General features: G+C 32.2%; 1 protein-coding gene across 1 annotated transcript in view; it reads left to right on the forward strand.

The window, feature by feature from the left end:
- Positions 1–13,774, forward strand: part of SLC30A5 (solute carrier family 30 member 5) — a 44,290-nt gene that overhangs the window by 14,748 nt on the left and 15,768 nt on the right. The window contains exons 2-12 of the mRNA XM_037801880.1: positions 2,299–2,421; positions 3,453–3,519; positions 4,942–5,027; positions 7,345–7,432; positions 8,322–8,409; positions 9,609–9,685; positions 9,929–10,099; positions 10,621–10,909; positions 11,095–11,303; positions 11,867–12,024; positions 12,820–12,949. Of these exons, the coding sequence (XP_037657808.1) occupies positions 2,299–2,421; positions 3,453–3,519; positions 4,942–5,027; positions 7,345–7,432; positions 8,322–8,409; positions 9,609–9,685; positions 9,929–10,099; positions 10,621–10,909; positions 11,095–11,303; positions 11,867–12,024; positions 12,820–12,949 (1,486 nt within the window). The remainder of the gene's footprint in view (positions 1–2,298; positions 2,422–3,452; positions 3,520–4,941; positions 5,028–7,344; positions 7,433–8,321; positions 8,410–9,608; positions 9,686–9,928; positions 10,100–10,620; positions 10,910–11,094; positions 11,304–11,866; positions 12,025–12,819; positions 12,950–13,774) is intronic.

A 13,774-nucleotide genomic window follows, 5' to 3' on the forward strand; every position in this document is an offset into this window, starting at 1 on the left:
TAGACTAGAAAACTAGTAACCAAACTTGTGGACTTGTATGTAAAGAAAAAATAAATAGGTTCTGAACAAGAGTCCCTCCTAAATGAAATGTATCTACTATAGTGTTTCTGGAAGTTATGGCATTTCATTGATTATTTAGAGGACTTTTGTTTCCTTCCTGGTGCTCAGCATGTACTTTCCCTGTAAATGACAAGCTGACCTTGGGCCTTTTCTTCAACCCTACCTTCTTCACCCCAACAGACATCTCTTAAATTTCAAACCAAAATTTTGAGTTGTAAGAAAGTGTATGTTTTTAAGTAGTTTCATCATACCCAAGCCAATTGTTACATGTTTTAAATTAATTTCTCATTAATTATAACATTAGGGTGCTAATAACTTAATCCCAATTTAAAATTCTGAGTCTGCCCCATTGCTTTTTTTCCCCTTTGATTTTTATCGAAATATTATATACGCATTTTAAAAAGTAGTTTAGAAGTTAAGTAGTGCTAGAAGTTCTTCAGCCTTGACTAGTTGCCCTCCTGATCACAGCTGTATTTCTGGACTTCCATTTGTTGACATCCTGGAAATACCCATTATATCTATCCTGTCTGGCATCTGTTGGGTCCTGAGTTTCAAATTTTTCTTTTCTCTGGCTTATTTCCCTATTCAGTATTTCCTGAAGAATGATATGTATGGGAGATGGATGGATGGATGGATGGAGATTTTTTTATGTCTGAAAAATGCCTTTATTCTACCCTTATATTTGATTGACAGTTTGACTAGATATAGAATAGTAGGTTGAAATCATTTTCCCTTAGAATTTTTAAGGCATTACTCCTTTATCTTCTAGTGTCCAGGGTTTTGAGAAGTAAGATGTTATTTCTCAATGTTTATATGCTGTTTCTTTTTTCTTTCTCTTAGAATATTCCTTTTTATTCTTGGTATTCTGAAATAACACTGATGAAATTACAATGATACCCTTGGGATGAGTCTTTAGTAGGGACATTGACTTTGGATCTGGAAAATTTTTGTATGTAATTCTCTCTCTCATATAATTTCCTCTCCCATTTTCTAGTTTCTCTTTCCAGAGCTCCTCTTCACTCCCATTTCTTTCTCTTTTTTTGTGGCAGCCTATTTTTTCATACATATGGGATTCTTTCTTATCTCTCAGAGAATGTTAATTACAGTTTCTTAGTTTTCTGCTATTCACTATGATTTCTGTATCTTTTAAAATTGTTTATTGTTTCACATGTTAGGCTTTCCTTAAAGTTTTGATAATCCATTTTTGCCCATTTATATTTGAGTGAAGCCTAACAAGATACTTAGAAGACATGCGTGGGTCTTCTCCAAAGGATTCTCTTGCTGGGAGGTTTAAGCCTGACTATTAGGATATTGGAGTTAAGTGAGGGAAGGGAAGATAAAGTTAAGAAGGTAATTCCTTTAATCTCCATGTTTTAGTCCAGTACCTTATCCCTCCTTTCCTCTTGGCCTTATCCCTAGATCTCTCCAGAGACCAAATAATAAACCTCGTGACTCCTGTAGAGATTGAGGAGGAATGGTTGCCTGACTGTGCTGGGTGGAAACCTGGGAATCTAAGTGCTTTGAAGACTCTAATGATCCTGTTTTCAGCTCTACCCACCACCACCTTCTGAGACTCCTGGGGCCTCCAATTCCTAAGCCATTTCAGGACTCTTAGGTCCAGTCACTTGACTTTTCGACTGCAACCCTCACCTCACCACAGTCACTTAGCAAGGCAGAAGAGAGACAAACCTGAGTCATATACCATTCTTCTGCTCCTGTCTTCCTATATTGTAGTCTACCAGTTTCATTGCAAATAGAGTTTGGTTTCTATTTTTGTTCTTATTTGTTTGGAGTAACATTAAGAGAAGAAGGGAGTAGACTCAGGTTTACTCAATTATATTTAAATCAGATCTTATTAGAATATTTAGAGCTGTATCTATATTTATGATAAATTAAGTTTAAAAAGGAGCTTGCAAAATAATCTAGTCAACTTAACTAACCAAGAACATTTTTATTTTTAGTTAGGCTTCTCTTTTTTAATATTTTGTATCTATGCGTATATATTCATATGCATCAAAAAGAATGTAGAAGTTTATATACCAAAATATTAACAGTTTTTATCACATGGGATGGTGAGTTGTTCGAGGGTTTTGTGGACTTCTTTTGGCATTGTTTCATTTTGTTTATGTGTATTTATGATTTCTATAATCTCTATAATTATATAACAGGAAAAAAACAAAGGTTACAGAGTTCTTTGTGATTTCAATGCTAAGACTTGTTTCTGCATTTATTTTTCAGATTAATGAAATATATCGTGTTACTGTGTTTCACTAAATTTTTGAAGGCTGTGGGACTTTTTGAATCATATGATCTTCTAAAAGCAGTTCACATTGTTCAGTTCATTTTTATATTAAAACTTGGGTAAGTGCAATTTAGTCCTCCTGACAAGTATATAATAGTAAAATAAGGGTGCAGAGAGTCTGATAAGAAAAGGGATGTTGTACTCTAATAACTTGTCAAAACATAGACTTTTACTTTAATTTGTGTTAATGAGATTTTTACAAATTTCTTTTAATCTCTGGTTTAAGAGAAATCAATTGGATTCTTATATCTGGGGCAGCACTCAGTCTGTTACAGTATCTCATATCATGTAACCTTTGAAAAACTCCACTCTGCAGTCATGAGAGAATAAGAGTGAGAAAAGATCCAATAAAGTCTTAGTATTTTTCTGAAAATAATTTTGATGTCTCAGAGGACCTCAGTGATTCCCAGATCATACCATTGGGTTTCCCAATCTTCCAGCAGGCAGAGTACCTTACCTGAGGCTTTTCTTTGCACAAATAATCCTTATTTTCTAAGTTAAACCATATTGGGCTATGTTCATTACATGTTCCCTTTGTAGTAAAGGGTCCTCATTTAGTGTAAACTTCAGATCTGCATACAGTAGGAAATTCTTTCTAAATAAAGATTCTCTGGATCCTGAGATTGATAGTGACGCCCTCTGTGTTAATAAAAATCTTGTAAAGACTTTTAGGAGTATAATTTTGGTACTTACGAAAAATGATTCTTGATTTGGAAATTTTAAGTACAATTTATGCATTTTTATATAACTGTTTTGGGACTCTGAAAGATAGGGGCATATTTTATTATTAGTACTTCACTGAATTTTGGAAAAGATATAAATTATTTTCTTTGGTATTATAAGTTATGAAGAAATATTGAAACTCCTTTTGTGGCTTATAAACTGGTTCTAAAGGCAATTCCAAAAGAAGAATTCCTAGATGTTGCAATGGAAGCCTTATTAAAATAAGTATAGTTTCCCAGAATAATTTCTTCAAACAATAACATACCTTTCAAGTTCTAGTATATTTGTTTAAAATGAGTGTATTTACTTAAAACTACACTGTATTTAATATTGACTAATATTAATATTTCAATATTCACATTAACAGGGCTGCATTTTTTATGGTTTTGTTTCAAAAGCCATTTTCTTCTGGGAAAACTATTACCAAACATCAGGTGAGTTTTTTCAGAATCCTTTGTCCCCAGCAGCTTCCCATTCAGTGGACCAGGATACTATACTCATTACTTGATCAGGGATACGTAATGAATGACTTACATATGCAGCAGAATATTTATAGAGTTAACTTGCTCTTGACTTGAGTACTATCTTTGCAGAACTAAAGCTTCAAAATGGTAAAGTGCTAAATATGAGACTTTAAAAATGCAGAAGATGGTAGAAAAATTTTAAGGACTGCCTATAATTATTTTTTTTAATACAGGCTCCTTATTCTACAAATCAGACATGGAGACATGCCCAAGAGCCTAGACCAAATGTCACTGGGAGGCAGGTATAGCATAGGGGTGTAGCCTTTAGAGTCAGACCGATTCATGTTTTGTCTGTCCTAGTTACTAATTCTTACTTTGGTCAAGTTACTTAATTTCTTTCTGCCTCGTTTTCTCATCTATAAAATGGAGGTGGTAATACCTTCTTAATGGAGCTGTGAGGAGTAAGTGAATTAATACATGTAAAGTTCTTAGAATAGAATCTGGCACATAGTGAGTATGCAATACAGATTAGTTGTCACCCTCGTTGTTGTCATTATTCCCTTTAGGCACCTAAGTTTCAAGATTCATGCCAGAAATGTCCTGCATGCTGCACAACCGCTTTAGACAGCAGTTGTACTCCATTACATTTATTTTTTTTCTTTTTTTTTAAATTAACTATTAACTGTATCAAAAAAAAATTTTTAAACATACAATTAAAAAAACATTTCAAACAAACCAAAACAAGGGAATAAGAAAAAGACAACTAACCTAAAATAACTACCTTACTTCCAACATGTTCCTACTCTACCCCAAGAAAATACACAGACTATAACCAGCAAAGGAATAAGAAAGATAGATAACTAATATAGCACATTACATTTGTTTTAAACCAAACCCCAACTGAAAACCTTTGCCATGATTTTTTAATCAGGATGATAAATTTAATACCTTTGTTTTAGAGACCAAGAGCACTTTTTAAAATAGGATTAATATTTTAAACCCCATCTTAACTTTTTTTTCTCTCTCTCTTTTCAAATAATTGAAGCACTGAAAATTCTTGATGGAAAGAATTTAAAGACTAAAACAATAGATGTTCCTTGCAAACTAGTGAGAAACTAACAAGAAAACAGAGAAAATTGTACTCTGTAGAAAAAGATTTTAAAATCTAACATAACAGAATATGGGTAATGAAAAATAAACTACTCTCTTGAAAATCTAGATTTAGTCACAGGATCTTCATATTTGCTATTTAATTTCAAAATATGTAATTATTTGGCCTTTAAAATACTTGTGTTACCATTATTATTTTTCCCTGTGTGTTTCATTTAAGGTTTTGAGATGTTTAGCAAAACATACATAACTAAGATTTTTAATTTTTGTTTCCATTTATAGTGGATCAAAATATTTAAACATGCAGTTGCTGGGTGCATCATTTCACTCTTGTGGTTTTTTGGCCTGACTCTTTGTGGACCACTAAGGTAAATAAAAATGAGTGTTTTGAATATTTGATTCTATTTCTTCATTCTGAAAGTTAATTTTGTTCTATATTCTATGTCAATATTTTGTGGACTAGTTCTTTGGTGAATATCACATCGATGTATTCTTCATGATGTGTCATAGATATATTACTAGTTAGAATCCAAAAAGCTTCAGAAATTCTTTAGCATTAATTCCTCTTCTAATCATTCATTGGTAGTTCCTTTAGTAGCTGATTTAGAAGCTAAAAGGTCTGAAGTGGTAAATAGAAGCAACCAATAAGGAGAGCAAAATCTTTAAAAGCACTCATCTTTTTTTGCACAACTGCAAGTGCCCTGGTACTCACAGAAAATGCTTGAAAGATTTGGTTTTAAACAAACGTCTTAGGAATAGCATATCATTGATCAGATTAAAGGTGGGTTAAGGTATTACTCTTGTTTCATCTTCCCCTCAGATCTATATGGAGTAATCTTTTTGTGCAAATGTGCCTGCTGGGCAGGGGGTGGGGAGCAAATGCTTGAGAGTTACCTAATTTAACAGGAATTGTAACATGCAGACTTAAGGATTCTTTTAATACTTCTCTATCTCTAAAGGATTTTATTTATTGGGTAAAAGAAAAGGAAAAGTATATTGCTGTCAGTGAGGAGGGAATATGAGGATGCGGAGTCAGGAGTGAGGTTAAGTATGCTCTGAAGAGCTCTCACTTAGAATGGTGGGGTGGCAGATTGTAGAGTGATGGGTGGAAAATGCTTTGTGAAAATTCCTTTTCCCTCTCCCGGCCAATAGAATAGCTTCTGGTTTTGGGTCTCTTTGGTTTATTTGCCCTGTATTTCCTCAGATGCAGTCTATGCATAATTTCACATGTATCCATAACAGCAGCTTCCTGAGGGGGTATTTGGTAGGGGGGTAGGAAGGCTGGCTGGAATTTCTCACTTTGAGGAAAGCTTTCTCGGTTTATATTTGAATATGATTGGGTGATGATGTTGCTAGCCATTCTAATATTTTAAATTTCTTATTCATGAAATTATGTTTTGGTCCATATGTTTTTAAATCATTATCCCTATGTTTTAGATAGACAGGGAATGGGGGAAAAATACTTGAATTCTTACTTGGCTCCTTAGTCATCAACTTCCTGCCCTTACTACCCCTAACCACCACCAGCACCTCCACCACTACCACACCTCTCATTGTTTTACTAAAACCATCATGTAATTTCTTGATTTGAAGGACTCCTTTGGTGTTTCATAGTCTGCCTTATTTTAGATTAGTCTCCTCTCATTAATATATTTCTTTTCTCAAATGATGATCTTCCAAATATTAATAAAAGTAAAGTTATCACTGATATGTTCTCATTACAGAGTTTTGGTTAAAGAGGAGAGAAAAGAAAATTTATATAAGCAGCATTTGACCATCTGTTACTATATGTAGAACTTTTTGGCTGATAATGTTTTATTATTTTTTTAAAAGAAATATTTCATAAATATAAGACAGTAAATATCAATATATGAATGTTTAAAGAATAATAAAATGAACACTCATATATCCAACACTAAGCACCAAAAAATATAATGTTACCAATACCTTTAAAGCCCTGTGTGTCCCTCCTGATTATAACCCTCCCTCCCCCCACCTTTGGATGTAACCAGCCAGCATCTTAAGTGTTGTTTTTCTTTTTCTTGTTTTTCTTTATAGTTTTACCATATAAGTACATATTTCTTTTAGAGAAAAAATCTTCAACTTTGCAAGTTTTTTATTTTATAAAAAAGTTAACGTTGCATGCATTTTTCTGCAACATTTTTTTCATGTTATGTTTGCGATTTTTTTAATTTTAATGCATGTATCTTTAGTTCATTCATGTTTTTATCGTAAGTTTCTTGAAATATAATTCACGTACTATAAAATTCACCCTTTTAAAATGTACAATTCAGTGATGTTAAGTATGTTGATAGTTCATTCATTTTTACTGCTATGTAATATTCCATTGAATAAATATAGTCCAGTTTATTTATCCATTCTCTTATCTGTGGACATTTAGGTTGTTTCCAGTTTTAGCTTACTACAGTGTTTCCTGATACACATATACAAGAATTCTAAATGTTATAATCCTAGGAGTAATATTGATGGGTATTTGTAGCTTCAACCTTTCTAAGGTAGATAATGCCACTGTATTTTCCAAAGCTGTTGTATCTGTTTATATTTCTTCATAATGTTTTATGAAATCAAGAGGAAATATTTATTTTCTTTTTTGTTACTCAAGTTGAATTCATGCTTCCTGATAAAGATCAGATATATTTCATGAATGATATTTTATTTTTGTAGGACTTTGCTGTTATTTGAACACAGTGATATTGTTGTCATCTCACTACTCAGTGTTTTGTTCACTAGTTCTGGAGGAGGACCAGCAAAGGTATTATTTTCCATTATCAGTTGCTTGAAAATTGAAAGTATACATGTAAAATACATCAAAGCAACAAGATAGTATCTTTTACCATTTAAAAGAATGCAGGGGGGTTTTGTACCAATTTAAAAAAATTTTCACTTTCTATTTTGAAATTGTTATAGATACCCAGAAAGTTGCAAAAGTAATATTATACCTGTATATTTTGTAAATATAGGATATATATCTATATATAGTGATGGTATTTAGATTGCTTTTGCACCTAACATTCTGAAATATTTGCATAAACTAGGCTAGTATATCCCTTCTTTAATTTTTTTTGACAAAAATCCTTTGCTGAAATGAGGATATAGCTTAAAAAGTTTATCAGCTTTTAAATGCTTTACACCTTTACTAGATATTAGAAATGACTTTCCTAATTTTCTTGACATGCCCTCTTGGTTCTTTTTCCCTAGAGAAGTGTTAACTAGAATATTCATATTATAAATTAACTGTCATCTCTATGCCTGCATGTTGTAGAGTAAAATAAATCCTACTAATTATTCTTTAGCTACTTGGGCTTTTCAACTAGAAGTAAAGTAACATATAAGAAGGTTAATTCTGTAAATAGCAACACTTATTTAGTGCATAGTTACATGCCTAGCCATATTAGCAAGGAGCCATTGAAGTCATTAGTATTTTGTGTCTTAACTGTCCTTAAATTATCCTGCCAAATTTGCTGGAGCTGTTTACTTTGATATTTACTGTTAATACTGTATAAGTTTATATTATATAATGTAAGGTGTTTAATTTCAAATACTACTTTTTTCTTTAAATGTTTATTTGGCATTTGTATAGTCATGGTCTTTATACTTACCTCTTGAAAAAGCCATCTTAGTCTTACTTTCTTTATTTTCAGACAAGGGGGGCTGCTTTTTTCATTATTGCTGTGATCTGTTTATTGCTTTTTGACAATGATGATCTCATGGCTAAAATGGCTGAGCACCGTATCCTTTTGCAGTAGCTTGGAGTTAATTAAAGTCTTGCAGAAAAACAGAAGACTATGGAAAGGGAAAAGAAGGAGCAAATGAATTAAACTGTTTAATAATGAATGAAACTTTCATAGATAAATGTAGGTAGTCTAAATTAATATTTAAATAATTAATAAATTCATTCTAAATTAAAATTTTTAGCATCTCAACAATTTAGAAATTCAGGGACATGGAAAGAATATTTTAGAATATCCTGATGCTAGGAAACAATAGATGATTTGCCACTTAGCATAATCAATCTTTGTACTCTTGTGTGAGTGTTCACATGCTCATTTTAAAAGTCAGTGGCAATTTTTAAATATGAACATTTCTGAAATGAAATGAAAAATTTTTAATATTGTCATGCCAAAAAGAGAAATTCAAATTCCTTAACATGGTATTTACTCACTCTAAATTTTATTCCAGCTTAGGCACTACTGTTTTTTTTCTATAAACACAACTTTTCAGTCATATATATCTATTCATTTTCATCTACAGATGTATGTCTTGTTATTTCCTATCTATACCTTTGTCCTGTCTATTCTACAGAACTGAGAATACCAGTTTTAATTCTTCTGGTTACTGATACTCACTGCCCTAAAACTTATTAGTAATAACTAATAATAATTTACTTTGTTACAATGCATGTGGTAACATCCTCCCTTCCCCACTCTAGCAACTTTGGCTTGCTTCTTCCTGAGGCTTATGTCATCAATGGCTTAGAAAACAGATTTAGTACTGATTTTACATGTCATTCCAAAAGGGAGCCTTAATTCCATTTGTCACGACTGGTCCAAGGAGATTCCTTTCCCTTTTTCTTTTGTCCTATGTCCAGTATGTATACATATATTTTTTGGAGATAAAGTACTAAAATTTACCAACTGTATCTAAAGCACTGCTATAATTGTTTTGGAGACAACAACAACAAAAAAATACAGGTCATTCCAATTTATAAATCATGTCCAGAATTAAGTTTTAAATTGATGCAGTGTTTTGTTTTGTTTTGTTTTGTTTTGTTTTGTTATTAAGGTGAACATGTTACTGAGGGTAGTCAGGTTTTCAGTCCCCGGAATAGTCTGTATTCAACCCAAAATAATGTACCTAAAATATCAGAAGGACTTCAGGATTCAAAGAGTTAATATTTGAAATATTTTCCTTTACTCCAACTCACTTAGCTGAAGGACATCATGACAGTGCTCTAACTCACATGCTCTACACCGCCATTGCCTTCCTAGGTGTGGCAGATCACAAGGTATGTTCTTTTCTTTCTTGCTAATGTTATCAAAAGATTCTGAAGAGTTACAGCAGCTATAACTTTATAAAGTCTTTTGAAGTGTTATCAGTAATTTACAATATTCTTTGCCATTTAAGTATGTATATTAATTTGGTATATGGAAAGAAAATGTTAGATCCATTTCTTCAAATATCATACATTTAAGGATTGAGTATTGGACTGTGTGTATTTCTAATGAGTCTTATCTAATTTTGCTTGTAGGGTGGAGTATTGCTGCTAGTACTGGCTCTGTGTTGTAAAGTTGGTTTTCATACAGCTTCCAGAAAGCTCTCTATAGATGTAGGTGGAGCCAAACGTCTTCAAGCTTTATCCCATCTTGTTTCTGTGCTTCTCTTGTGCCCGTGGGTTGTTGTTCTTTCTGTGACAACTGAGGTAAGAACAAGAGTTTGTTGATAGTAAGCAAAATGAATTGTTAAAGCTTATAATTTTACTTCAGTACATTATATTTTATTTTGATTTGAAGTTTAAAGTTGTTTAAATTATCTTTGCTTTTTCTTTGTTGTTTTGAAAAATTTGGGGAGTTAATGTTATTGTTCATAAAAAATACAGATCAAATACTATTAAGTTTACGCATATCCCTCACATTCCTTAAGTGCAAAGGAATTGGTTGAACAAAGAATTAATACCTACCGTGTGTTAGGTACATGAGTTGTAGGTCACCTAGAATTTATGTAATTATTAAATAATAGTGCTTTCATGTTTTTATTCTTTGGGGAACACTGAGAAAAATGTGCCACTGTCTTGTGACTCTTATATGTTGGCATTTTATGAATCATAGTGAAACACTATTATATTGATGTTTATATATAAAGGCATTAATTAAAACCTCTTATAAGAAGTGAAACTTATACATGTATAGTAGTGACAGTTTTTTGTGTTGTTGTTATTTCTAGAGTAAAGTCGAATCTTGGTTTTCTCTCATTATGCCTTTCACAACGGTTATCTTTTTTGTCATGATCCTGGATTTCTATGTGGATTCCATTTGTTCAGTGAAAATGGAAGTTTCCAAATGTGCCCGCTATGGATCCTTTCCTATCTTTATCAGTGCTCTCCTTTTTGGAAATTTTTGGACACATCCAATAACAGACCAGCTCCGAGCTATGAACAAAGCAGCACACCAGGAGAGCACTGAACATGTCCTATCTGGAGGAGTGGTAGTGAGTGCTATATTCTTCATTTTGTGTAAGCATTTTTCTCCTTGTTTTTACTTTAACAAATTTCTTTTTATGAATTGTGATGTTCATAATAATTTACTTAATTTGGGAAATTGTTCAGTGCTTGCATTTAGTGCTGACAGTTACTGTGTTGGTTTTTAGTAACTTAAACTTTTAAAATTTTTATAACACTCCTTTCTTTTCTCATTGTAGCTGCCAACATCTTATCGTCTCCCTCTAAGAGAGGACAGAAAGGTACCCTTATTGGATATTCTCCTGAAGGAACACCTCTTTATAACTTCATGGGTGATGCTTTTCAGCATAGCTCTCAGTCAATCCCTAGGTTTATTAAGGAATCACTAAAACAAATTCTTGAGGAGAGTGACTCTAGGCAGATCTTTTACTTCTTGTGTTTGAATCTGGTAAGATTTTTAAATATTAGTGGCCTATTTTAAAAGCTTAATATTTTAATTTCGATAGTTTGGGTAATTTTAGTAATTCCCAAATTTATGGTAATTACAGGCAGGCTAAAATTTACGTTTTCTCTAAGTAGTAGCAAGACTATAAGATTTTCAGACTATTGAAGAAAACAATTTTTGAGGCATTTAAAAAGTATTAGTTCAAATATTAAGTAAATACAGTAGTTTTTAAAGACTTATCTGCTCTTTATAGGATCTCACTACAGATCACCAATTGTTAACATTTTATAGTCTAGTTTATTATTACAGACATATAAACAAAGTTGTCTCCTTTTAAATAGTTTATAAATATATTTGATTTAGTTTAATCCTTCTTACAATTTATGTAAAATAAGGTTTCCAGTATAAGTTGCAGTAACTAAAGAAGCCGAGTTATGTGATATCTTCAAGTAAGGTTTGGGTAATTAAGAGTTGTAATCCTCATGATTAAATTCTGATAAATCTCTGTTGAAACAATCTCTACATATCCCTCTCCCCCACCCCCATTTTTTTTAAACATTTTTTAGCTGTTTACCTTTGTGGAATTATTCTATGGCGTGTTGACCAATAGTCTGGGTCTGATCTCAGATGGATTTCATATGCTCTTTGACTGCTCTGCTTTGGTCATGGGACTTTTTGCTGCGCTGATGAGTAGATGGAAAGCCACTCGGATTTTTTCCTACGGGTAGGTACACTGACTATCAAGGTGATGTAGCACAATGAAAAAAAATTGTTAAGTGCAAAATCCTTCTTAGGGAATAAAATGTTATTACTTTTAATGCAAATAATTTTTCATAACTTCATTTTTCTTTACTTTGAAGTAGATAAAAGGAATGAATCAAGTATTTGATAAATACTGAGTGTCAGTAAGCTCATGATTGTACTTTCTGACAAATCTCTCTTAATAGGCAGGGAGCAGAATCAGTTAAAATTTTCAGAACCTTGCCATACTATTGCTTTGAGGCAATGGAATGTACATAGTCATTCACATCTTTGCTAGTAAAATGAGTGTCCACAATTCAAAGCAAAAATATCCTTTCATTAAGTGAGTAATTCATTTCAAGAAATGTTAGAGTCCCCATTTTGTGCAAGGTATTTTGATAAGACATACTGTAAATAGATTAATAAAATACAGCTGTTACTTTCAAATGTTTATATTTTGAAAGATGGATGAGCCAATAATATGAATAATTTTGGTTAAGAGCAGAATCCCTGTGCCATGACAGAGTTACAGAGCACAGTAAGGGTTTAAAAGAGGGAGAAATAACTTACTAAGCAATTAGTAAGATGAATACATAAAATTTCAGTAAACAAGTATATATACAGAAGCACTGATAAGAGATTTTAAATCTTGCCAACCTTATTATTTACATAGTTTGAAAATCTGGGTTTGTTTTCTTAAATAGTAAGAATATTTATACCTTAAAAATACATGTTATTTCCTGTTTTCCTTTTCTAAAAATATACTGTACTTTTTTAGGTATGGCCGAATAGAAATTCTCTCTGGATTTATTAATGGACTTTTTCTAATGGTAATAGCTTTTTTTGTGTTTGTGGAGTCGGTGGCTAGATTGATTGATCCTCCAGAATTAGACACACACATGTTAACAGTAAGTCTTTTTATTTTCCTATTTGAAGTTTTACTCTTATATTCATACAGTTCCATGCTAAACTTTAACTGTTTGTTATTACTAATATAGGAAAGTTTTATTTTGATTTTTATTTAAATCAAAGAACTTCTTACCTTGCTATTCACATTTATACTTCTGACTCTTACAAATTAATCCTTTTCTATGATATTTTAGTAGTCAAAATATTAGATGATGCAAAACATACAGGGTTTTTTCTGACTCATTAAATATTTTTGTTGGAAGATGTGTTTTGTTTTGTTTTGTTTTTAATTCAATTTTATTGCGATATATTCACATACCATACAGTCATCCATGGTGTACAATCAGCTTTTCACAGTATAATCATATAGTTGTGCATTTATCACCCCCATCTATTTGAACATTTTCCTTATACCAGAAAGAATCAGAATAAGAATAAAAAATAAAAATAAAAAAGAACACCCAAATCATTCCCCCCATCCCACCCTATTTTTCATTTAGTTTTTTGTCCCCATTTTTCTACTCATCCATCCATACGCTGGATAAAGGGACTGTGATCCACAAGGTTTTCACAATCACTCTGTCACTCCTTGTAATCTACATTGTTGTACACTTGTCTTCAAGAGTTAAGGCTACTGGATTGGAGTTTGGTAATTTCAGATATTTACTTCTAGCTATTCCAATACATTAAAACCTAAGAAGTGTTATCTATATAGTGCATAAGAATGTCCACCAGAGTGACCTCTCGACTCCATTTATAATCTCTCAGCCAGTGAAGCTTCATTTCATTTCATTTCACATCCCCCTTTTGGTCAAGAAGATGTT

Source organism: Choloepus didactylus, chromosome 13, assembly GCF_015220235.1.
Source record: "Choloepus didactylus isolate mChoDid1 chromosome 13, mChoDid1.pri, whole genome shotgun sequence".
NCBI lineage: Eukaryota > Metazoa > Chordata > Mammalia > Pilosa > Megalonychidae > Choloepus > Choloepus didactylus.